Raw genomic sequence first — 27,028 nt, 5'->3', positions numbered from 1 at the left:
AAGTAAAGGTAATAGTGCATCTCCTTGCTTTAGCCCACAGTGAATTGGAAAAGCATGAGATAGAAACTGGCCTATACGGACTCTGCTATAAGTTTCACTGAGACACATTTTAATTAATTGAACTAATCTTGGGAATAACAAATTCAATAAGAATATTATATAAAACTTCCCTCTTAACCGAGTCATATGTATTTTTTAAATCTATGAATAACTGATCTACTGTGCCTTTATACTCTCATATTTTCTCCAATATCTGTCAAATACAAAAAAAAAGTTATATACAGTCGATCTATTACACCTAAAACCAGACGTATTTTAAGTTAAATGGACAAAAGATATATCGGTTACTTGAACGAAATGCATTGAAAATTTGGGTGTTTGTGAAATCCTCTTAACTCAAAATATGAATGCTGAAATGAAAAATAAGAACTGTAAGTTGTACATCACTACTTGTGCTGACATGAGTCAGGTGAAGAGAAAAATAAAATTCTTGGTACCTAGGTAATAAGAGTTGTACACAGAACAAAGAAAATATTATGAACTAAAAAATCCGGTGTCACCAATATTCATACATTAGATAAAATAGATCATCTTTCCCTGAGGAAATTGATATAAAATTCTCCATATTAATTTCTCTCTTGAAACTTTCTCTCAGCCCGAAATTCATGCATTTTTCTTTTCTTTTTCTTATTCACAATAATATAAATTGCTGCAGCTGTTGCAAAGATTTCATATTCATACAATATGTTCAGAACTTAAGTGAATAATAGATTTCAGCCAATGAATACACATAATTACAGAAACAGAATTTTACCTCAAAACCTGGTACATAACCAAACTTTACATAGAAATGGAGTTGCTTTGGTGTAGACAAATCGTTTTAACTAGTTTATATGAATCCCTCATTTCCAAAATAAATCTATAGGCCTACTAATAATAAATCTGTAGCCGAAATTTTTCTGGTAATTTTCGATTTTCCAAAAATAATTGGTGTTAACATGTATAATTAACCATCCTGAAACCGAAAATCGCTTTTTTGAAAATTTTGTTTGTATGTCTGTCTGTCTGTCTGTCTGTCTGTCTGTCTGTCTGGATGTTTGTTACCTTTTCACACGATAATGGCTGAACGGATTTCGATGAAAATTGGAATATAAATTAAGTTCGTTGTAACTTAAATTTTAGGCTATATGGCATTCAAAATACTTTATTTAAAAGGGAGGTTATAAGGGGGCCTGAATTAAATAAATCGAAATATCTCGCTTATTATTGATTTTCATGAAAAATATTACATAACAAAATTTTCTTTAATAATAATTTCCGATAAGTTTTATTCTATACAAAATTTTGATAAGACTGATATTTAATGAGATAAATGAGTTTTAAAATTACAATAACAACACCATCTAAGGCGCTGTACTGAAATAAAAACAAATGACTTCGTCTGTAAGGGGTCTTGGAAAAAACAATCGAAAGCTATTAAACATAGCCTAAGAGAATGTTTCTGTGTTTATATGAAGTAATATCGGAAGCTAATTGAGGGGCTTAGAACAAAAAGCAGTTAAGTGACATTATTTAAAAAAATTAGGTAAGTGCGTGTTGTGATAGCCCAAAAGGATGTTTCTGTGGGATAAAATCAGGTATGTGATCACACTGTGCAGTGCTGCTATATGGGCATCATTTCACCAAACTAGTGTATAATATTTCATTGCATGTAGAACTTTAACTGTAATTTTCTCAAAACTAGGTTTCCGTCACTTACCTGCTTTTTGTTCTAAGCCCCTCAATTAATTGTTTAATTATTATTTCACCATTGGAAAGTGTAGTTTCTCTAGATGGACATAATTCTACAATGTTATTACAGTAACTTCTGAAACATATAGCAAGTAATATAAAATATACACATTAAAACTAAATGATATGTCAATCTTCATTAAACTATGGTTGCATGTAATAACAATTAAGAAACATGTTAAAGGAATTGTCATTGCACCAAATGATTGCTCTCTGGACCAAAATGACCGCATTTTAATTATTTAAATACAATTTAAATTAAGTAACATATTAAACGATTTATCCTTCTATCAAACACGAATGTTCCCTGGATCAAACGTCCTATTTTAATTATGTAATTACTTTATATTTCTAACAGGAGCGCACGGGTATGGCTAGTTTTATAATAAATTCTCACTCTTGTCTATTAATTTTTTAAAACATTTTTACATTTCACTGAAGCGCCACTGAACTGTTAAATACTGCTACATACAGTACAATAATAAATTGCAATGAAATCTTTTTAATACCAATCATTCAATATGGAATAAATATTTACAGTAATATTAATGTCTAGTAATTATTACTTTACACAGTACAAAGAATGAAGCAGAAACACTCTTATCCCATAAAGTACCGGTACTGGATATGGGATATTGCAATTAAGTAAGGCGAAATATGAGAGATAATAGAAGTTGGCAATCCTAAATATCGTAGTGTGAATGCAAGAACTAGGTAACTTGATTTTTCATATTTTGTGACATTGCCTATTTACTTATTTATTGAACTAAGAAATATGTCTTGTTTTCATTTACCTATTTGTTATATTGGAAAATAGATGTCCCTGGTATCGTTCGATCAGTTACCAAGTTCTTGCATTACATTTTGTGCGATTTTTGCTATGCTATAAAAGAGGTAACTAAAAAACGCAAATTTCGAGTTACCTAGTTCTTGCATTCACACGACGATATAATCTTAATAAAACATAGAAATATATAAAAATTACTACAGCATTTTAAAATTTGCCTCACCTGATCTTTATCTGACGCCATGACCTGAAGCACACTAAATCCGTTAGGAAGGTTTTCCACAATGCTGATATTATAAAGATCCACCTCGAACTCCGGTAAGTTATCGTTGAGGTCCAGCAGTTCTATCTCCACCCTGGCGAGGCCTGTTTTCAGAGGGTTGTCGACCTGGGAAGCTTGGAGCTGAAGAACGAACGTGTTCCCAGGCAGCGTTCTCTCTTTGTCCAGGTCCAGCTCCTGTTCCAGAAACAAGCTGCCATTGCGCCCGTCCACAGCGAAGAGGTTCCGATCATTGCCAGCAATGATGTCGTAGTGAACTGGGGCGTCAATCGCCAGATCCTGATCATATGCAAGGATGGGAGGATTGAATTTCAACTCTTGATGAATTTTCTTACCCTGTAAAATTAGAGAAATACTATTTAATAATCACAGTATATTTTTAATTGGTTGTGTGAAGTTACATTATGTCTTTGTAAGTTTAATTTATGGAGGAGTTTTTTTTTAAACTCCTTAAACTAACCCGCCTATTACTCGACTAGAAAACTATTATCTTTTTCAATTTTTGGTTCAAAATATTTAAGTCCCATTTAATCGAGATTTTAGAAATTGAAGATTATTTACAAAATAAGAATTTTGCCCATTTTGAATCTTGCGTACACTACTCTTAACACTTGAATATAAGTAATTGATTAACTAGCGGACTTACTCGTGTTAATTATGTAAGTCTGTGCGGCTTACAGCTGTTTCGGTGCTTCATCACACCATCCTCAGAGCCTACTAGATCTCGGCGTCATCTCGAACTTCTCTGCCTGTTATGTGGGTGCGTTTGGTTGTTGAAAGATATTGAAGTACACACACACTATTTGACTCCACTATTCAACACTTTTCAACAATCAAACGCATCCACATAACAGGCAGAGAAGTTCGAGATGACGCCGAGATCTAGTAGGCTCTGAGGATAGTGTGATGAAGCACCGAAACAGCTATAAGCCGCACAGACTTACATAATTACACGAGTAAGTCCGCTAGTTAATCAATTACTTAAGAATTTTGGTTAGCCTACATAAAAAAAAAAAAACTTTTCACGCCCAAACACAAAATAGTATCTGTTTTATAAATTATCTTTCATTTGCTGCTGCATCTCTCTTCCAATTTTAAAAGTAGTCTACTACGCCCATGTACATTCCACTCTCTGGGACATGTAATGCTCTCAGGCATGTCCTCTGAAGCTATAAAAATATTTAAACTTTAAAAGAAAATAATAAAAATAATAAAAGAAGTCGCTATATGAACTTCAAGCAAAGAAATTTTTCAAGAATTAAATATTTTACCACTCCATTGCATCTACATTCTAGAAATAGTTTGCTTCATTCATAAAAACCTGAACTATTTTAAAAGTAACTCTGAAATTTATGACCTTAACACTAGAGCTGCCAACAACTTGCATATAAATTGTCAGACTGTTACTGGTACCAAAAGTAATAACAATACTTCTAATACAGGTATCTTATTTCATAACAAGATATGTTGTTTTTGTTGTTTTCTAATGCCAGGCATTTGACAATAAAGTCATTTGACCTCTTGCACTCCAATATTTTTCAAAGATATTATCATGACTAGCCATATCATAACAAGATATCAGGAGATATTAACCCTGCATTACTCAGGTGGGGTGTGGTAAACCCCGGTGCGTATATTTCAACGAAAATCTAAGAGATGGAGCTAGTGTGTACTCTGTGCATCTGTATACTTTTCAATCACATACAGAAGAGTTCACTTAAGAAATTGTTTAAGTGAACTAAGAATAGTATATTTAATTGCGTTTATCTGATTTCTGAAACTTGCGAAAAATATATTAGTTATTTAAAATGGGGTTTGTGAAACCCCACCTGAGCAATGATGAGAATATTTATAACATGAGTAACGCAGGGTTAAACATTTAAATTATGAATGTTTCAAAACCAGAGTAAAACTACTTTGCTCCAATCCATGCCGTTCAAAGTTATGATTTTTTACATTAAAGCCATAAAGTAGAATACCTACCTTCATTACTGTTACACATAATTTTTCCCCTAACAATATTAATAATAAGTATACAGAATGACTAAGATGAAGTCTCTTGATTTTTAAAGGTTCAATCGCTCTACTAATAAATCATCTCAGATAATAAACTTGTTTAATGTAATCTCATTATGTAGGCCTATCTTGTTTTCAACTAATCTATGTTAGTCTATTTATTTTAATGTCTTGTAAACTGAAAATTTATTATGTACAGGTATCTTGTTATTTATTGTGTCTTTTGGCAGTTTTACTACTTCTTTGAAAAACTTAAGAGTGTTAAAATTAAATTCATACTAGAAATTTTATTGTGTGTGTGTGTGTTTATGTGAGTATCTAATGACGAACCTATAATCTGTACCGGTAATAGATTGCACAGGGAATAAATACATACAATACAATACAATGCAATCATTTAATTTTCTGTAATCTTCGATTAGGTTTACAATTTATAATTCTTTGTGAAATTTTATATTCGAAACATATGATATTCCCAATCAATTTTATAGAGTACCAGTATTTACTTAAATTTTTCAGGAGTAATGTATCGTAATTCATAATTCCTGAAGAATGTAATAGCCATATTTGTATTTCTATCTGTCTGGTTTATCTTACTGCTTTTAATGATTTTCTAAATGTTTTTCACAATTACTGACAAGGTAATCCAAATATTTATATTATCATAAATATAGGTCAATTAATGATCCAGTTAAGTAAATATAAACAAGGAATGTCATGGGTGTTTGTATTTTTGAACAAAAAACTTGCAACTAGTTTATATGCTATCACACAGTAAGTCCAGTCACGTCTTGATTTCTCACGAGAATATTGCACTCACATGTATAACTTGTCCTACATGTTGACAACTAGGGCTTATGGTTTAAGGACTCTTAGCGATGTTGATTTCTTCTGTTAATGAGTGAAAGAAAAAGCATAATTAATGAGGAACTGGCATAAATCATTCTTTGACACTGAAACATAAATTTGACACTAATTAGTTGGCTCCACTTTAGAATCTTGTATTTTGTAAGGTGAGGTGAAAGGTCTGAGAATTTATCTTCTACACCATCACTGGATCCAGAAGTCTTTTTATTACTGGTACCAGTTCTTGCATGATTACACTTGCGGCAAAATAAGTTTTTACAAATGCAGTAACAAGTGGACAAACAGAAGTATCTAGGTAACAGGATTATCTGCAATTAATTGGCAACTTGAACCTCTAATACCGGTACTGTGATAGACAGCTTCAAATACTAACAGTGACTTGCAAGTCACTTCAGTGAAAGTGACCTAGAGATGTGGAAGAATTGCAAGTCATTGACGACCAGTTTACCTATGCAGACAAGATAAATAAACACATCAAATAGCAGCATATAGCCTATGACTTATCGGTATACTTTGTAGGTACTACTGGCACTTCGATTTGTCTAATTACACAAATAAAAACAATACATTTCTTCTGTTAATAGTTTCAGCTTTACTGGGAAGCTAGAAGACTGATGATAATGCTTCAAAATGTCTGAGCATTAACTTAAAAAAAATAAATAAATAATTTTCATTTCTGTAACAGAATAAGCTATAGGAATAATTGATTAAATGGCGATCTTACTCGTGTTAATTATGTAAGCATGTGAGGCTTACAGCTGTTTCGGTGCTAATTGACACCATCCTCAGAGCCTTCTGTGTCTTGGCGCCATCTCAACTTCGCTGCATGTTGTGTGGGTGCGTTTGATTGTTGAAAAGTGTTGAAAAGTGGAGTCAAATAGTGTGTGTGTACTGAAATTGATCTGTGTGTTGAGAATTTGATCTAAGTGTGTTTTACTGTGTACCCAGATCAAATTCTCAACACACAGATCAATTTCAGTACACGCACACTATTTGACTCCACTTTTCAACAATCAAACGCACCCACACAACAGGCAGAGAAGTTCGAGATGACGCTGAGATCTAGTAGGCTCTGAGGATGGTGTGATGAAGCACCGAAACAGCTGTAAGCCGCACAGACTTACATAATTAACACAAGTAAGTCCGCTAGTTAATCAATTACTTATATTCAAGTTTTAAAAGTAGTGTACGCAAGATTCAAAATGGATTTTTATTTGAAGTCAGACCTTCTTGTATAAAATTGAAAGAAGGTGTTGAGAACAACATTCTAAGTTTCTTACTCTTTTAGTCAAAGGGCAAAGGTAGGATTATTGATTCCTAGACAATGAGCTGTACTATAAATCCAGGCAACACGTGATTACCTTGTCTCACTCTACCGTCGAAGGGCTGACATTCTGTTCTCCAGTACTCCACTCTACTGTTATTTCTAATCCTTCAACGTCAAAGGGTTGCCTTTTGTTCTCAGAAACATTTCCATTATGACGGATAGCATCCAAACAATGGAAAATGAAATTGTTTTCTTTTATTAAAAGAAGACGGACATTATGTCTAGAGCATAAATGAAGGTAAGATTTCAATGGCTTTCCAGGAAATTCCAAGGCTGAGTACGCAGTCACACTATAACAGCATTTGTCTGTTTCTAGCGGTCCAACAGTGAATGCACTGTATAAAAATGTCGAAGCGTAAAGTGTTTTCTTTGGAAGATAAGGCGAATATTACATTGAACGTGGTCTTTCACAAGCGGACGTGGGTTGACAGCATAGTTTAAGTAAATCAACTGTGGGTAACAGTATACAGTGTAATTAATTCCACAAAAATGAAATATTTTATTTTCTTGTTCACAATTTCATTCATTTCTATCATTTAAGGTTAGGGAAGAGACACTTCGGATATAGTGAACGAAATATGAAAGTCCGCAGAGGTTCACTATATCCGGAGTTGTCTGTACAATGGAAGATTTATTATTATTATTATCATCATCATCATCATCATCATCATCATCATCATCATCATCATCATCATCATCATCATCATCATCATCATCATCTTCCTAACAAGTATTAGGCCAAGTGGCCTGTTACGGTCTCAAACTAGAATTGTCAGTCCATCACTTCTTTGGACGGCCTAGAGATCTTTTGCCATACGGATGGTAATGAAACAGTACTTTTGGAATTCTGCATCGATTCATTCGTTCGAGATGACCCTTCCACTGGAGTTGATATTTGCTGATGAACTGCATAATGGGTTCTATTTGAAGTTCTTGCATTATGTCCTCATTTTTTTTATGATCCCAGCGAGTATATCCAGCTGTTGCTCTCATGAACCTCATCTCACTTGCTGTTATTCTACTGACATCTTTATTCTTCACAGTCCACGCTTCACTACCATAGCTTAATCTGGCTGTGCTAAGGTTTTATACAAGCCTATTCTTGTGTGTCTTTGTACTAGTGAAGGTTTCATGATTTTATTAATGATGATGATGATTATTATTATTATTATTATTATTATTATTATTATTATTATTATTATTATATTAATTGTTTTTGACATCTGGTTGTAATGCACATATTGTACAAAAATGTGCAAGTAATGCTAAGGAGATATAAAAGCCATCGTCCTGAAGATTACAACTTTCAGTACAGTACCATATATGCACGCATGTAGTCTACTAATTGTGTTTGCTTTTAGAGCTTTGATGTCGTACCAAACTGAAGAATTGAGTAAATGCCACGTGATGTTACTCGTCTAATGAAGACAACTTGTTTTATCCTTTCACTTAGTCCATACTTCACGCATCTGTTTATATATAAGGTCAACTCACTATAAAGGTCACTTTATTACAGAATGTCGTAAACACAAGGTACACTGTAAGTATATATGTATGCCGACCATCAACAAATCCTTTCTTAAATAACAGCAACAATAATTATATTTTGACTATCATGATTCATGATTGGATGTTAGATTGAAAAGGAGAGCCACTTCTAGCAACCATGAACAATTATCTTGGAAATATGAAGGACTTATGCAGACACTTCTCGAATAGTCAATTAATTCCAGATTACTTTATTGCAGTGGCGACTTATCCATAAAATAAGTGTAGTCCTTAAACAATTTTGAGAAAATGGCACTAAATACTTAATTTTAGAAGCTTTCTTTAAGAAAAGTTTAATTCTTTAATGAAAAAAATCTGAGGCCTTCAACCATTAAATAGAAACGTAAATGGGTTATGCCCTGCTTTGGGGATTGTGTTATGGTATAAGAGCAGCTATAAGTATGGTGGAAACATTGTGGTCTAGCTCGTAAATATGGGCAGAGTAAGAAAGTTTAACAATGAGAAGTTCTTGTGCAAAAGTCTGTTAGAGAGCTTATCTTTACAACAAACTCCCTGTTGAAACTAAAGCCCTTAGCTATGCTAGATTTAAAAAGTCAGTGAAACATATTTTACTTTTCCACATGCCTTTTACTGTCAATGAGTATCTTAGTTTAGCACTCCAAATTTAGCTTACAGTAGTTAGTATCTCCTTTTGTGTTTACTGCTCTTTTCTATCTGATTCATGTCTGGGGTGAGACTGCCCAAGAAGATAAGGAAACCAAGAACCTTGTACAAGTAATGGTCTGAAGAAAACTGTGGAGAATTGACTTCATTACTGAATGTGTTGATTGTATATTATTTGTATATTATTGTAGACATCTTGTATGTCGGAAAAACATGTATGTAACCGCATATTTATTATGTATTCACTCTGACGATGCCATGAAATCATTGTATTTCCTAAGGCTAATAAATATCTATCTATCTATCTATCTATCTATCTATTTATTTTTCCATACGACTTGTTGCATCTGAGACAGATGTAATGTAAACATTCATTTGTTCTAGATTTATGTCACCTGTATTTATTATCTCTTTGGTGTGTAGGTTTACTATCTTATACAGCTAAATAATTTAATTTTCTATGTTGATGACTGTAAATTGCATTTATTATCAGTTATAATTTATATGTTTAATCAACTAATCACCATTATGTACAATGGCTCTAGTATAATATCTGTGGTGAACTAACAGTGCTATATCACTATATCACTATGCAAAACCAGTAAGAAATGTGTTACAAAAGATGTATTTTGTATGGATGAGAAATGTATAAAGAAGTGTAAAAAAAATACTTGTTCATACACACTACTGATTTTATGAGCATATTTTTACATTTATCATATCATAAAAATGAATTGTTTATTATTGAAAGGTCACATGTCCACTTTTTTTTACAAATTGAGTTATGACCACCATCATATTCTTCTTAGTGTAGCGCACATTTTGCTGAAGAAAAGGCACAAGTATGTCCACTTTGCAGAATTTTACACTATAAAGAAATTTCCGTTTATTATTGAAAGGGCACATGTCCTGGACATGTGACCTATCAATAACAAACTTTCTTATTTTCCCATCATTCTTTGCATGTTGTACAATATAAAATCTAATGATTCCATTCTTTGTTTATAACAGTTACAAAATGGCGAGTAGTTGAATCATTAGGAAAACGAGTGCCTAAAGATCAGAAAATATACTTTCAAATTGGACAATATTCAATGATGCTTTTGATGCTAAGTCCCCGGGTATAATGGTTGCATATGAATATATTGATGAAATAATGACACACACATTCAAGTTACTGCAGAGAACTAATGCGATGTCTCCTAATGACTTGAAACTACTTGAAACTAAATCACATTATGGAAAAGTTTCAATACATAAGAAGAAAGTTCAAGATGTCAGCAAAGTTATGCAGTATGTACTTCCTGAACATCTTCAATTTTATGAAGAAATTCTCCAGTGGCTGATAGAAGGAAAAACAATGAAGATGACTGAAAACTTCAGAGGAAGTGTTTAATGAAGAAACTTAAAAGCTTTTATGCTTTTAAATTCCTTTATTTCAGAAATAATAGATATTGCCTTAGCAAAATAATGTTCTTAACAGTTAAATTCTTAAGTATTTGTTAGTCAATAATAATTCAAACACATTTAAGGACATAAAAATTCATTTCATTATATTTTACTTACTGTTTATTATTAAAAGGCACAAGTCCATCATAAATATTATGTTTTTACAGTTAAGTTTCAGTGATGTTGCCATTAGTTTATGCATGTAAATGGAACTTTGCATCTTTGTCGTCGAATAAAAAATATCTGATTACACTACAAAGTACCATTAGCAAAATAAACAGTTTTTTGCTTCTCCTGTAAAATTGGCAAAAGTGGACATGTGCCCTTTCAAAAATAATCGGTTCAAATTACGACGAAGTGAAGAGAAGCGAATAGAAGCACCTGAAATGTGGATATGGAGAAGAATGGAACATGTGAAGTGGGCAGACAGATTAAGAAATGAAGCTGTTGGAAAGGATGGGTGAAGAAAGAATGATGCTGAAACGGAATTGGTTGGGTCACTGTCTGAGAAGAAACTGCCTACTGAAGGGTGTACTGGAAGGAATGGTGAACGGGAGAAGAGTTCGGGGCAGAAGAAGATATCAGATGATAGACGACATTAAGATAAATGGATCATATGAGAGACAAAGAGGAAGGCAGAAAATAGGAAAGATTGGAGAAAGCTGGGTTTGCTGTGAAAGACCTGCCCTTGGGCAGAACACTGAATGATTAAATATCATAAAAGACTACAGCATTGAAAATTGATTTTACATTAACAATATTCTAAAGCTGCAGTTGTTAGGTGACACGGAGATCATATCAAGAAACATGTAGCCATATGTAGGAGGAAATGTAAATATACATACGAGTAAAGAGCAATGGCTGTATCATTCTTTACATAACATAAAATATCCACACAATTTTTAAATGGTAGGAGAAGATGGGAAAGTTTAACATTAAGAGACATAAAACTGATGAGCTGTAAAATTTTTACAGGCATTTAGTGAAAGTATGAAAGCAGTTGTCAGCAGACGTCTTCAGTGACAATGCATTTATTGTGTTTATGTGAAGATAGAAATGAGTGGAAAGTTATAAAGATACTAACGTATCTGCATGTGTAATGAGGTCACTGGATGCATGGTGCAACTATTCAGGCAGAACAGTTTGCCGATTGTATTGATAGATTTAAAAAGAAATAAGATCACTCTTGGATATTCAGGGCTGCATTGAGTTTAATCTTCCTGATGTATAGTAACTAATAAGCAGCCCAAATACTGGGAGTAACTTTAAAGCTACTATTCAATTTGTCTGTTTCTTCTATAAGTTTGGTTTCACTACCAGTACCCTAATATTAAATACAGTACCGTACAATGGAGTGAACAAGGACGCAGGGGATGAATAGGGACGAAGTTTTATTATTTTTTATTTCTTTGTGTCAAAGATTAAATATAATAATAAGAGTATTTATGTTGCAAATCAAGCTTTCAGGTATAAACTCCCTGTAAAGTTGATTTGAATAATTTCGAGGGAGAAATTGTTCCGGGGCCGGGTATCGGAACAATTTTTCCCTCGAAATTATTCAAATCAACTTTACAGGGAGTTATACCTGAAAGCTTGATTTGCATAATACACGTCACTGTTCGTTAACAGAAAACCACAATTTAAGTCACACAGAGTTAGTGTGCACTCAAATGTTGGTTGCTTGACGGTTGTCAGCCCACTTTGAGGTCTGTGGATATAGAGGGAAAAATTGGATCAGTGTCTGGTAGAGTTCCCAGGTAGCTCAGTTGGTACGTTTAACCAAAGGTCCCGGGTTCGATACCCGGCCCCGGAACAATTTTTCCCTCGAAATTATTCAGTATTTATGTTTTCATTCATTAGAGTCATCAAGCTCATAGCGTTAATGAATTCGAGAAGGCAAAACAAAATAATTGATTTCCATTCTACCTTTACTCATTCTTTCGAATCCAGTGAAAGTCTTTTCAGTATTGCCATGTCTACTTATTAAATTAATGTTTTAATGCTTCAAACGGGTTTCACCATCAACTTTGCTGTCTATAAAATTTCTCATCTTTTTGCAACTTCATGGATTTTTCTTCGTACAAAACAATATTAACTCACAGAAGCTGTAAACTTTTATCAGAAGATATAGAAAAGTTGCTTGTGTTGGACTGTAATCAGTGTTGAGTCCAGTCAATGTAGGAACTTTTTCATTTTTTGTTCTCTCCAGGTATAAAATCGAGTTACCCACTTCTTCTGCCACATCAATAAATTTAAGAACGCAGTTATATTGTCAGACTCCAAAGCAGCTATTCTATCAATAGTCTCTAGACACACACCTTCATCTCAAATAGCAGAAATAACTAAAATGCTCTCTCAATTAATAACACTCAATAAAAGAATACCAATCCATTGTGGAATCCTGGGAAACGAGAATGCGGATGCTTTAGCAAAGAAGGGCAGCACTGCTACTTACAGACCTGTTACTAAATCTACGTAGTACTCTGTGAAAAGATTTATTAAATCTACATAGAAACAGAATTTGATAACACATTCTCAAGGGAAAAAAAATGGAACCCTCTGCATCATAATCCACAGTTGATTCCCGATTTACCACGAAAATCGTCTGCAGCTGCATTTAGATTGGTAATGGGCCATGACTGTTTGGCCAAGCACCTGCATAGAATTGGAATATATCAGTCCCCTAACTGCCCATTGTGCAACTCAAATCAAGAAATGGATTCGGAACACCTCAAAATCTGTGCTTCAGTGGCTGACCATGATAATATCTTTGAAAAATATTGGAGTGCAAGAGATCAAATGACTTTGTCAAACGCCTGGCATTAGAAAACAACAACAACTTTTAGTTACCGGTAATGATTTGATTACTGTAGGCTGACAAGCTATTTAATTATACAGATTTATTGTATTTTATTTGACAGCAAATTAAATATAGACAAAACTATTAATATCTGAAGGCTTATTTTGTAAATAGTGATGTAAAGCTGCTCCAAGTGATCTAGGTATCGTTACCAAGATATTTATCATAGAAAAATATTTTATTTTCATATTTTGGAAAAATTTTTTTGATACTGTGCTGTCACTATTTATAAGTCTAATATTGCATTAATTTGTAATACTCGCGGAAGCTAAAAGGCAATGAATGGAGCGTAGAACCATTAGTGTGGTCATCTCAAGTGTATGAATGACTGACCACTCTACAGGAAATCTCAGTTTAAACAAGTCTTCAGATTCATAAGTGGTTTCGAGCTACTTCAACTAATGAAGAGCTATTCCCTTACGTGGAGAGAAAGCTGACAGATGAGCTAAGATTATGTAACATCCTTCCCTGCAATAAATTTAATTAAACAATTTCTCTCGAAGATTTCTCCACGATTCATTCCGATCATCACAATCAAATTTCAATTAAAATTCATCAATGAACAAACGTACATTCCTTTTTAAAGATATTAAAAAAGTGCGTTGCTTTAAATACTTGAATCAGTGCATACTATGGCTTCTTTCATAGCTTCTTAAATTATGGAATTTTGTTATGGGAAAACAGTAGTGGATCCAAGGATGTATTCATGTTGCAAAAGAAGGCAATCAAAATTATAACATTGTCTCTACCTACTGCCTCATGTAGACAATTGTTTAAGGTTTCTTCAATATTGATTCTCCCCTCTTTGTGTACATCTACGAGTGCATAAATTATATATGCTTACTTACAAATGGCTTTTAAAGAACGCGGAGGTTTGTAGCCGCTTTCAGTCCCTGTCATGAGCAAGATTAATCCAGTCCCTAGAATCATATCCAGGCTTTGTAGTATAGGCTACTGGTTTCTGACAAATAAATATTATTATTATTATTATTATTATTATTATTATTATTATTAATTGAAGTCATTTAACTTTCCTGAAGGCAGATTATCATTAAGTTAACTAAAAAGAAGACAACTATAAAAACAGCAATGACTTGTGGACCTAAGTGATGAACAATGAAGCAGATTATGCTTACATATCAGGACTAATTTGTTGTTTCTTTTTCATAGATGCTGGTATTATCTATCGTTTTTCAGTTTCACACTACTTATGCATTTCCAAAGCATGGGCATAAGAGAAATGGCGTCATTACTATTCTAAAATTTGCGACGTATCCTATTAACAAAAATTGAACAGAGTGAAATAAAAGTAAAACTTGCCTGTAACGAAACCTGTGACAAGAGGCATTTTCATGATTTCATTAATTTTTCATGTACATTATGTACCATTTCCTATGAAAGTCTATAAAAAGCTGAATTCTGTCTCTAACACAAATAAATTCTGACTTTATTGAATTTCATTACAGGCAAGTTTTATTTAAATGTTGTTGTTGTTGTTGTTGTTTTCTAATGCCAGGCATTTGACAATAAAGTCATTTGACCTCTTGCACTCCAATATTTTTCAAAGATATTATCATGGCCAGCCACTGAAGCACAGATTTTGAGGTGTTCCGAATCCATTTCTTTGTTTGAGTTGCACAATGGGCAGTTAGGGGACTGATATATTCCAATTCTATGCAGATGTTTGGCCAAACAATCATGGCCTGTTGCCAATCTAAATGCAGCTACAGACGATTTTCGTGGTAAATCGGGAATTAACTGTGGATTTTGATGCATAGAGTTCCATTTTTTCCCTTGAGATTGAGTTATCAAATTTTGTTTGTTAAAGTCTAAGTATGTAGATTTAATAAATCTTTTCACAGAGTAAAACGTAGATTAAGTAACAGGTCTGTAAGTAGCAGTGCTGCCCTTCTTTGCTAAAGCATCCGCATTCTCGTTTCCCAGGATTCCACAATGGGATGGTATCCATTGGAATACAATTCTTTTATTGAGTGATATTAATTGAGAGAGTATTTTAGTTATTTCTGCTGTTTGAGATGAAGGTGTGTGTATATTATACTCTACTATGAAGGTTTTTGTTTATACTTACAGATAGAGGATAGAATTCAGTGACCTGTGTCCTGTAGACATCTTGAGAAAATTTTGGACTAAGATCGTCATTATCTAGCACCAACACTTCAATAGTTGTGGTAGAATTCTTTGGTGGAGAACCTCGATCCTGGAAAATTTACCAAAACAAGTTCCCAAAACTGTATATATCTCTTCGAAGGAAAAAAGTCTCTTATGTAAATTTTATAATCTTAATTTTTATTTATCTACATTATTTCTGTAGAACAATCCAAGAACCAAAAACTCAACACACTAGAACAATACGAAATATACAAACACACTAAAACACATCCCGATCAAATTCTCAACACACAGATCAATTTCAGTACACACACACTATTTGACTCCACTATTCAACACCTTTCAACAATCAAACGCACCCACATAACAGGCAGAGAAGTTCGAGATGACGCCGAGATCTAGTAGGCTCTGAGGATGGTGTGATGATGCACCGAAACAGCTGTAAGCCGCACAGACTTACATAATTAACATGAGTAAGTCCGCTAGTTAATCAATTACTTGCTTAGATGACTTTGAAACTGAAATTTTGTTCTACAGTACCGGTAATAATTAAATTTTTATGGAATGAAGATTGTACTTAAAATTTGATACATCCTACATTCTACTTCATCCAGGTACATGTTAATTGTAGATTTCAGAACCAGTTATAAGATCATATACTTATGAAAGTAATTATTCCTTTAAAACATACAGTTCAGTTTTGTGAAGACTTTGAAATAATAGGCCTATTACTCTCAATTTTCACTGTAAAATATGTTGTATTTGCAATTTTAAAAATATGATTGTGCAAAAAATGTTGTACAATACACGTTTGTGAAGTGCATTACAAAATCTCGGAAACTGAAAAACTCGCTATGTTCGTTTTTCAAACTTTTCCTCGATTTTGTAAAAAGGACTTCCCAACCTTATATCGTAATATACTATTACACAATGGTCATATTAATATTGTTGTAATATTACATAAGTGAGATTGGTAGATAGACAGATAGATGAATTTAATGTCATCCAGCGATTTACAGCCATAGACAACATCAGAGAGAGATATATGATACACGGCTACTACAATATGAATAAATGTAAGAATAAAAAAATAATAATAAATATACAATCATCAGATAATCACAAAAACAGGTTAAAAGTTTTAAAAGAAATAGTATAAAATCAGGTTGAAATGTACAGATTTGTCAATTACATGAGGTTAAAACAAATAGTATCTAAAACGTAATATTGCTAAAATCATTGACACTGTAGATTGGATTTGCCATCAAAGTCCTTCTCACCATCCTTCTGAAAGTAAAATATGACGTGTTTCTTATATGCAATGGTAAAGAATTGTAAAGTTTATAAGATATGGAAATAAAACTATTGCTTGTAGTACTATATTTGTACTTGGTGAAATATATGTCAGGTCTGGAACGGGTAGAATAATTATGAATGGATGAACAAGTAGGAAGATTATGCACATTACGCTTAACATACAGAAGGGAATCGAGAATAAACATTGACGGCAACGTAAGTATTCCTAGTTGTACAAAAAGTGGTTTACAGTGAGTTCTAGAAGAGACACCACAAATAATTCTCACTGCTCTCTTTTGAAGGATAAACAGCTTAGAAACCGAAGTATGGTTGCCCCACAAAAGCGTCCCGTAACTTAAGTGACTGTAAACATGGGCATAATAAACTTAAGTAAAGAATTATAACATAATGTTTGTCTAAGGATTCGTAACATGAACATTCCTTTATTAATTTTATTAACAAGATATTCTATGTGTGTACTCCAGCCCAGACATACTATTTTCAAATACTTACAGATGCCATGAGTGTCAGCACGAATTCTCGGTCACCTGCATCGTAATCAAGTGCCTTCCTGAGTACCAGAACTGCCCGATGACTACTTTCCATTGCAAACTTGCCTTTGTCATTGCCATCGACAATTGAATACTGAATATCTGAATTTGGGGTGTTTGGTTTGTCATTATCCACTGCATGGATTCCTCTGAAGATGGTCAAACCTATAGATCAAGTCAAAAGATTTTCACATTTTTTGTAAATACGGTAACACTGAAATTAAATATATATTAATTCACAAAACAAATTAAATACCAAACTCATTAAACCTGGAAAATATATCAAGTGTACACTTCATACAGGGTTTTCCGTTAGAAACACGACTGAAATCTGCGGCCCACACGGTCTTTTCATGTTATAGCGCGGCTTCCTTTCACCGGTAACTTGAGTCCAGATGCGTTCGTAAAGGAAGATACTGTATTTCGTTACTCAATTAAGGGGAGAGGATGGTATTTTTTGGTGAAAAATGAGTAAATTAAAAAAAAAAATTTCTTTAAAATACTCTGTGATATGTGTGGAATGCATAGCATAACATTTTGTGGGTATTTGTGCCCTTATCGGATGTTGAGTCGCCATTTTTAAACTTCCTGCGTTATGGATTTTTAAATCACTCGCCCATTTTTATTGTTGTTTCCGGTAAATTAAATTAAAAAAAAAAACTTTTTCTTTAAAATACTCTTTGATATGTGTGGAATGCATTGCATAACATTTTGTGGGTATTTGTGCTCTTATCGGATGTTGAGACGTCATTTTTAAACTTCCTGCGTTATGGATTTTTAAATCACTCGCCCATTTTTATTGTTGTTTCCGGTAAATTAAATTAAAAAAAAAAAAAAAATTAAATTAATAAATTTTTTTTCTTTAAAATACTCTTTGATATGTGTGGAATGCATTGCATAACATTTTGTGGGTATTTGTGCCCTTATCGGATGTTGAGACGTCATTTTTAAACTTCCTGCGCTATGGATTTTTAAATCACTCGCCCATTTTTATTGTTGTTTCCGGTAAATTAAATTTAAAAAAAAATAAGTTTTTTTCCCTTAAAATACTCTTTGATATGTGTGGAATGCATTGCATAACATTTTGTGGGTATTTGTGCCCTTATCGGATGTTGAGTCGCCATTTTTAACTTCCTGCGCTAAGGATTTTTAAATCACTCGCCCACTTTTATTGTTGTTTCCGGTAAATTAAATTTTCAAAAAAAAAAATTTTTTTTCTTTAAAATACTCTTTGATATGTGTGGAATGCATTGCATAACATTTTGTACGTATTTGTGCTCTTATTGGATGTTGAGATGTCATTTTTAAACTTCCTGCGTTATGGATTTTTAAATCACTCACCCACTTTTATCGGTTTCCAGTAACTTCATTTTTTTTTCTGCTACATTGCCAGACAAAAATGGATATAATTTCTGAACTATTAAAGATACATGCATGAAATTTAGAACACACATTCTTTAGACTATTAGGAAACGTTTCTCTGTAACAGAATTTTGTTAATTGATTTCATTTTAAAAATACGTCCGTTTGTTTGCAAGAAAGGAAATCAGAAAATTGTTATTACATTTTAATTGTTTATTTTACAAACATAGGGACTAATATCAAAATTCTGTTACAGCTTGTAGAACATGCTTTTGCAAATATATTGCAAAAAAAGTTTGAATCTATCTTTAAAAACGATTTAGATATATCGGTTTTAGTACAATCCTGCATTGGGCATATTTTTTTCAAATTTGGGCCCCCAAATATTTTTTTTTTCAAAATATTTATTTTTGGTTGAGTTCCTACAGCTATGAGCTCTCTACATACAAAAAATTAATATTTTATAGCAAATAGGAAAAAAAGTTTTAAAAAATACCATCCTCTTCCCTTAAAGGAATTCAACTACCTCCATTCAATATACTGTACAGTATCTTTACCAACTTCTTATAGAACATTACATCCTACCATTTTATAAAATAAAACTGGTCTCTGAAGTCTTTAAATTAGCTTGAATTAGAGTTATCTTAAGTTGAATTGATATGAAAAAGTATCATTTCATTTTTGATACCAGTTTACAGTCACAGCATTATTGATGTATAAAGTGAAATGTTCAAATTAAGCTTTCAGGAATAACTCCCTGTAAAGTTAATTTGAATAATTTCGAGGGAAAAATTGTTCCGGGGCCGGGTATCGAACCCGGGACCTTTGGTTCCTGGGTAGCTCAGTTGGGAGAGCGTTGGTACGTTTAACCAAAGGTCCCGGGTTCGATACCCGGCCCCGGAACAATTTTTCCCTCGAAATTATTCAAAGTGAAATGTTGTTTTCTAATGCCAGGCATTTGACAATGAAGTCATTTGACCTCTTGCACTCCAATATAATATAATAAAGTGAAATGTAAAAACCAATCAAATTATGTCTAAAATTAAGGGGGAAAATGGTTGTGGTCCACACCTGTGGAGTAACTGTCAGCGCGTCTGACCGCGAAACTAGGTGGCCCGGGTTCGAATCCTGGTCGGGGCAAGTTACTGGTTGAGGTTTTTTTTTTTTTGTATAAGTATTTCATACATAATTTATTTAGGCCTATAATTTATTGAACACAAGCTGAAAGATGTAATGATAACAGAGCAATAATGGAGTTTATATGCAGTACCTTCTGTGTATCTCTATTTCTATTGCTTCCTAATCGAAGTCCTCGTAACACGATAATATTTCAAATCGATAGCGACTTTGACTCGGCATTTCTTTTGCAGCCCAGTATACTTCCAACGTAGACGTCAAAATTTAACCACTTTTTTTTTTTTTAGTCTTCACAATTTTATTCGTTGCAATGAAACAATAATTATTGTTGTAAGTTAAGGCAATTGAAGGTTTCGAAATAGAAAATATTGAATAATTTGTCATATCTCCTCTTAATGTCAACATTGCTTTTACTAGAATACCCACAACTTTTATCTAGCTAATACAGCTGAAATGATTAATGTGACACAAATATTATAAGCAGGAATAAACAAATAATACTTGATTGGAGTCGAAGAAGACATTATAATCCCATCACTGTGAACGGTGAAAGTTTCAGCAAAACAGGTGAAGGTAATAACAATTTTTTTCAAACAAAATTGCTGTAATAGGATAATAAGTCAATTAATAAAATAATATAAAGTGATGTTGCAACAAAGTAAATTAAATAAGTATACATGTAAGAAATTAGAACTAGAGCATAATACGAAATGACTGAATTAAGACAATATTTACAATTATCACTATGTAAAATAAGTATTGATTTATGAATTAATTAATATATTTTTCTCTACTATTAACAGATTTGAATATAGTTTTTTAATTAAAAATTGTGTTGTATTCCTTGTATATTAATTTTATTATAGTGCTATAAAAACGGGAACTAAATAGGTATTCCTCTAGATACAGATCGTGGTACAGTCAAGATAAACACTTACCAGTGGGTGTCAGTTCATCTACCGTCACATGGTAAGGGGCATTTATGAACTGAGGAGCGTGGTCATTGACATCTTCTACGTATACGGTTACAGATAAATACGATGAAATCTGTAAGGAGAAAACGTAATATGTACTACATTATTAACGTTAAATTTCATGCCAAAATATATGGCGTAACAAAAGTTTCTGGTACAATGAAAATTTTAGTTTTTTTTTTTTTATTTGATGGTAAATGTTACAAAATAACGTCACTTTTCAGCCTACTGAACTGTCCTTTTATTACTGTTCTTCAGTAATTGGTGTTGTATCCTTTTCTCCAAGATACTGCAACACACGCCTACTAAAACTATCTGCGAGTCTGAGAATGTCTTCCTGAGTAATGGACTTCCATACTTCCAACACTCGGACAATCAGTTCATTGCGATTTCTTGGTATGATTGTTCGAAACAAACTGTCTTGTAATCTGCTCCACAGGTGCTCTATGGGATTTAAATCTGGAGAATTTCCAGACTAGTCTGTCCAGACTTCTATACCAGAATTCTTTATTGTGTCCAGTGTACCCTTAGCTGTGTGGACCCTGACTTAATCTGACATGAGAAACACAATATATTGTACGCCTATACACAAAATGCCTACTGATTGTCATATGTCAATTTTTTTTGTTTATAGAGCGGTAACACTCCGAAAAAGTCAGCCTTTTATCCACAGCCCAAGTTCCTACACCAACCTTGTCCTTCACCCCATTCCCTTATCTTCCTTTTTGTTTGAGGTGACACTTTGCTTGATCGACCTGATCGTTTAGCATCAGAAACAAAACCATCCGCTTGATTCTTCCATTTTAAAACTGTTGTTGGTGATATTTACATTAACCTGGCACTATCACGTACTGACTATCCAGTCTTGACCAAGGTTTGAACCTAAGATCGAACATGCTCATGTTTTGTTGGTGCCATGGTGACCTGAGCGATTAAAAATAAGTGTCATCCTTTATTAAATGACGTATTAAAATTACGTTTAATTTGTTTATTATCCGGAAAGTGTAGAAAAATAAGATGTAACAATAATTCCTGGCACGTACCAGAAACTTTTGTTACATATTTATATTATTAATAATCATATTGAAAGAAGATGACCTTAATTTCAATCATACTATAGGAAAATTTATTGATTAAAAAATATAAAATAATACTCACCAGAATTAAAATCACAAAATACAGAGAAAACTTATGACCTCGCAATTCGCACTACCTAATTTTACCACAAATTAACCTACACTATTAAGATATAGAATTGAACACCTGTCTCCAACAATGTGACATTTTCAGCCAAGTTATTAATAAAGAACTGGGTCACACCACAATCAAGTAGCACCAACTCCTGCATCATAAAACTTGATCATGGTTCCTGAGAAAATGGAAACTAAACAAAAGAATAATTTTAACAAACTGTTACAGAAACGTTTGTTACACTCTGTAATTAAGGCATGTATAAAATGTAGACAAATGAATGTCAACATGTGAAAATACAGTTATATAACAAACTTTGACGTTAAAAACAAAGTTTCAATCTACATAAAATGCTATAGACATATAATATTGCAATCAAACTAAAATCACACATAGATAAAGAAAAAACAATACATTATTTCTTGCTTTTCGTATATACCTTACATTTAGTGGCAATAGTGAATGAGACTGTTTATGAGGTGCAATGAAGTTAACAATATTGTTTCACAGAATGCAACAATGGTACATTAATGTATAATGTAACAAACATTATACATATACGTATCCTCTGACGAAGTTTCAGTACCTGCAAAGGATTTAGTTACACTTATTTGTTGATAGGGGCAGAGGCACAAATGGCAAACTCAAGGTCGCTAGATGTCGCTGTCGAACAGCTCTTAGTCAGGTCCTCTCATCCCATTCCACTAATGTCCGCCATCTTTGTGCCATCGGTTGCTGTTGCCAAGCAGAACGTTCTCCGAAAGTTATCGAAATATCTGTTTTGGAAACTTATTTTATGAAATATATAAATTTAAACACAAATTCCTTTCACAACCCAACCATAGCGCAATGTAAACAAACCTAAGAGTTGGCGCAAATATGGCAGCGTGCGAAGACCTGACTTTGGTTATCGACGAACCTTGGGCAAGCTTATCGCCTCAAACGCCACCTAGTATGAAACTAAGGTATTACTAAGACGAGAGAGAGGAGAAATTTTGTTTAGGTTTGGAAGTCCTTCACATTCCGGAAAACCCAGGTTGTGACGTTCTCATAGTAGTGTTGTCAAGAATGACATATTCAAAATATCTTTGTGCGAGATCGTGCGTATTTGCTTGTTTTCGGCACAGAACCAATACGCGGTAAGTGTGAAATACCACATTCAGTATTCCCAACCTAACACACATAACAATTTCCCTCTTCTTACCGCTTAAGCGCGACATTCATTTTACTGCTTTAGGCTTTTAACATATTATTTTTAGAGACGTTTAACATAGTAATAATTAAAAATTGGAAACTTACCACTGCAATTTCACCTAAATTGCAATGTTAATTATTGTTTTTAAATATTTGCAAAAATTAAGTAAAGTCTACTACTCCACGAAACTTATTGCATTCCTGATACAAGTAACATTAAGGAAGCCGTGAAAAAATCAACGAGATTCCAGATGCCGATGTTATTACTGCAATATGTTATATAAATAATATTGTTAAAATATTAAAATGAAAAATAAATCATTACATAACCTTACCGTTTGTTTTAAGTTCGCATTTAAAGACTGGGGGGGGGGGGGGGAAAGACAGACGTATATCACGGCCTGCTGGAGTATAGTAAACACAGAAAACATTTTATAGCAACAATGTTGAAGATAGATATTTTGGTTTTCCGAAGTTGCCGTCATTAAACAGAAACCAATATGAAGATTTCGTTGCAACTAATTAGAAATTCGTCTTTCAGGTATGTAATAAACGATCTTCGCACAAAATAATGTACGATACACGAGCGGTATGTATGTTTTCATGTTCTCGGAAATTACGTTTCGCTTTTTCAATCTTTTCCTCGACCATGAAAACGTCAACATACCGCTCTTGTAACGTATATTACTATTAAATAAATGAATAAATTGTGCTAAAACTCTGCGCTGTCTGTTGCTTAAAGATACATTTTTATTATATCCGTCGCTTGTTCCGAATGAAACACATCAATTTAATTTAGGGAATTGGAGATAACTAGAACATTAAGATATGATATATCGGAACTACAGTGCATACATTTTATCTTTCCACACTGGCGGGAAGTAGAGTGGAAGAGGCAGTGCACAGCCCAGATGCCCAAATGCGAGCGTGGAAAGATAAAATGTACGCTCTAAGAAGAGAAAATGGCTCGATAAAACACTATTCAACGATAAACGTGATTAAAATAAACTTTGTAAAGTCTAAAGAAAATAAATAATTAACATAACATATTTACTGCACATGTTTAACACAGAATTATCACACGAAAGCTAAAATCGTGACATTCAATGACGATGTCACTGGACGTTACACCCACCCCTGATTCCGCCTGCGAAACCATTAAATACCTCCCACATTTCTCGACTACTATTTGGACTCAATCAATCAATCAATCAATCAATCAATCAATCAATCAATCAATCAATCAATCAATCAATCAATCAATCAATCAAACTCCTGTATCTCCTCATGAGGTGCATAGGGCATTCACAAAGTGCCTCCATCGGACCCTATTTGTAGCCAACTTCTTCACTTCGCTCCATGTTTTCCCCTCCCTAGCAATTTCCTCCAAAACTGTTCTCTTCCATGTATTTTTTGGCCTTCCTCTTGTTCTACTACCCTGGGGGTTCCAATCCAAAGCCATTCTTTCTACTTCTCCATCTTCTCTCCTGATTGTGTGCCCTATCCAATTCCACTTCCGTCTTTTGATTTCTATTGTGATTTCTTTCTGATTTGTTATCTTCCATAGTTCTGAGTTTGTGATTATATCTGGCCATCTAATTTTTAAGATTCCTCGTAAACATCTATTAACAAATGTTTGCAGTTTACTTTGTATAATTTTACTTGTTTTCCATGTCTCACAGCCATATAATAAGACTGATTTCACATTACTGTTAAAGATTTTAATTTTTGTAGATTTAGATATAATATAAGATTTCCACATTTTTTGTATTCGACAGATAATGGAGAAAAAATGGGAGTATAAGGGTACAGTGCATCAGTTATTCATAAATTTCAAAAAGGCATATGACTCGGTTAAGAGGGAAGTATTATATGATATTCTTATTGAATTTGAATTTGGTATTCCCAAGAAACTAGTTCGATTAATTAAAATGTGTCTCAGTGAAACATACAGCAGAGTCCGTATAGGTCAGTTTCTATCTGATGCTTTTCCCATTCACTGCGGACTAAAGCAGGGAGATGCACTATCACCTTTACTTTTTAACTTCGCTTTAGAATATGCCATTAGGAAAGTTCAGGATAACAGGCAGGGTTTGGAATTGAACGGGTTACATCAGCTTCTTGTCTATGCGGATGACGTGAATATGTTAGGAGAAAATCCACAAACGATTAGGGAAAACACGGAAATTTTACTTGAAGCAAGTAAAGCGATCGGTTTGGAAGTAAATCCCGAAAAGACAAAGTATATGATTATGTCTCGTGACCAGAATATTGTACGAAATGGAAATATAAAAATTGGAGATTTATCCTTCGAAGAGGTGAAAAAATTCAAATATCTTGGAGCAACAGTAACACATATAAATGACACTCGGGAGGAAATTAAACGCAGAATAAATATGGGAAATGCCTGTTATTATTCGGTTGAGAAGCTCTTATCATCCAGTCTGCTGTCCAAAAATCTGAAAGTTAGAATTTATAAAACAGTTATATTACCGGTTGTTCTGTATGGTTGTGAAACTTGGACTCTCACTCTGAGAGAGGAACATAGGTTAAGGGTGTTTGAGAATAAGGTGCTTAGGAAAATATTTGGGGCTAAGAGGGATGAAGTTACAGGAGAATGAAGAAAGTTATACAACGCAGAACTGCACGCATTGTATTCTTCACCCGACATAATTAGGAACATTAAATCCAGACGTTTAAGATGGGCAGGGCATGTAGCACGTATGGGCGAATCCAGAAATGCATATAGAGTGTTAGTTGGGAGACAGGAGGGAAAAGGACCTTTGGGGAGGCCGAGACGTAGATGGGAGGATAATATTAAAATGGATTTGAGGGAGGTGGGATATGATGATAGAGACTGGATTAATCTTGCAGAGGATAGGGACCGATGGCGGGCAATGAACCTTCGGGTTCCTTAAAAGCCATTTATAAGTAAGTAAGTATAAGATTTCCATATTGGGTACAACTGGACAAATGCACTATTTGCATTTTTTATTCGGTTCTTTACATCCTCAAAGGCTCCACCATCCTTGTCAATTATAGGCTACTACCCAAATGCTATTTGGACTGCCTATACAAAAATGAATGGCTTAAAAATCAGATACTTTGTACTGATTATACTACAATGCCGGTCTTCAAGAAAGATTCGGTCTTCTGAACTATTCTAAGCATCGCATATGGTTATCAGTGTAACACAGTAAAGTTAGGTATAAAGTAATTGCAAAGGTCATAAAGATCAATATGAACACCAGGAGGTGAAAAAGTGAAATCTTGTCTCAAGCAATCCTGACAGTTTTCCATGCATTTTTATTAACAAATTGATATAACAGCACCCAGGAGTGAAAGAAAAAGAAGCAGTAATGAATATGCAATGTGTAAATAAAGCTAAACAAGCCCCAGGCTAGAAAGCCGTGTTACAAAACTCACCGTGTCTTCGCCATCGTTGTAGTCGCAGACGAGGCGAAACTTGAGTACGTTCTGGGGACTGTCACTGTCCACCAGGTCCTCGAGGGACTGGGCTAATATCACAGACACCACCTGACTGCTCACGTCCTGGTACGTGAAGTAGTTGATATCTTCCACCTGCAACAGGAAACAAGGCCCTCATGTCAGAAGGGTTGTCGTCACCGCATGACTTTTAAAAG

General features: G+C 33.7%; 1 protein-coding gene across 1 annotated transcript in view; it reads right to left on the bottom strand.

Moving 5' to 3' along the window:
* Positions 1–27,028, bottom strand: part of Cad89D (cadherin 89D) — a 343,616-nt gene that overhangs the window by 58,335 nt on the left and 258,253 nt on the right. Inside the window, exons 4-8 of the mRNA XM_069844519.1 lie at positions 26,811–26,966; positions 20,964–21,072; positions 17,489–17,691; positions 15,639–15,767; positions 2,802–3,194 (exon numbers count right to left, since the gene is read on the bottom strand). Coding sequence (XP_069700620.1) covers positions 2,802–3,194; positions 15,639–15,767; positions 17,489–17,691; positions 20,964–21,072; positions 26,811–26,966 — 990 coding nt within the window. The remainder of the gene's footprint in view (positions 1–2,801; positions 3,195–15,638; positions 15,768–17,488; positions 17,692–20,963; positions 21,073–26,810; positions 26,967–27,028) is intronic.

Source organism: Periplaneta americana, chromosome 13, assembly GCF_040183065.1.
Source record: "Periplaneta americana isolate PAMFEO1 chromosome 13, P.americana_PAMFEO1_priV1, whole genome shotgun sequence".
Classification (NCBI taxonomy): domain Eukaryota; kingdom Metazoa; phylum Arthropoda; class Insecta; order Blattodea; family Blattidae; genus Periplaneta; species Periplaneta americana.
The sequence above is the reverse complement of the archived record's forward strand: the minus strand, read 5'-3'. Positions and strand labels throughout refer to the sequence as shown.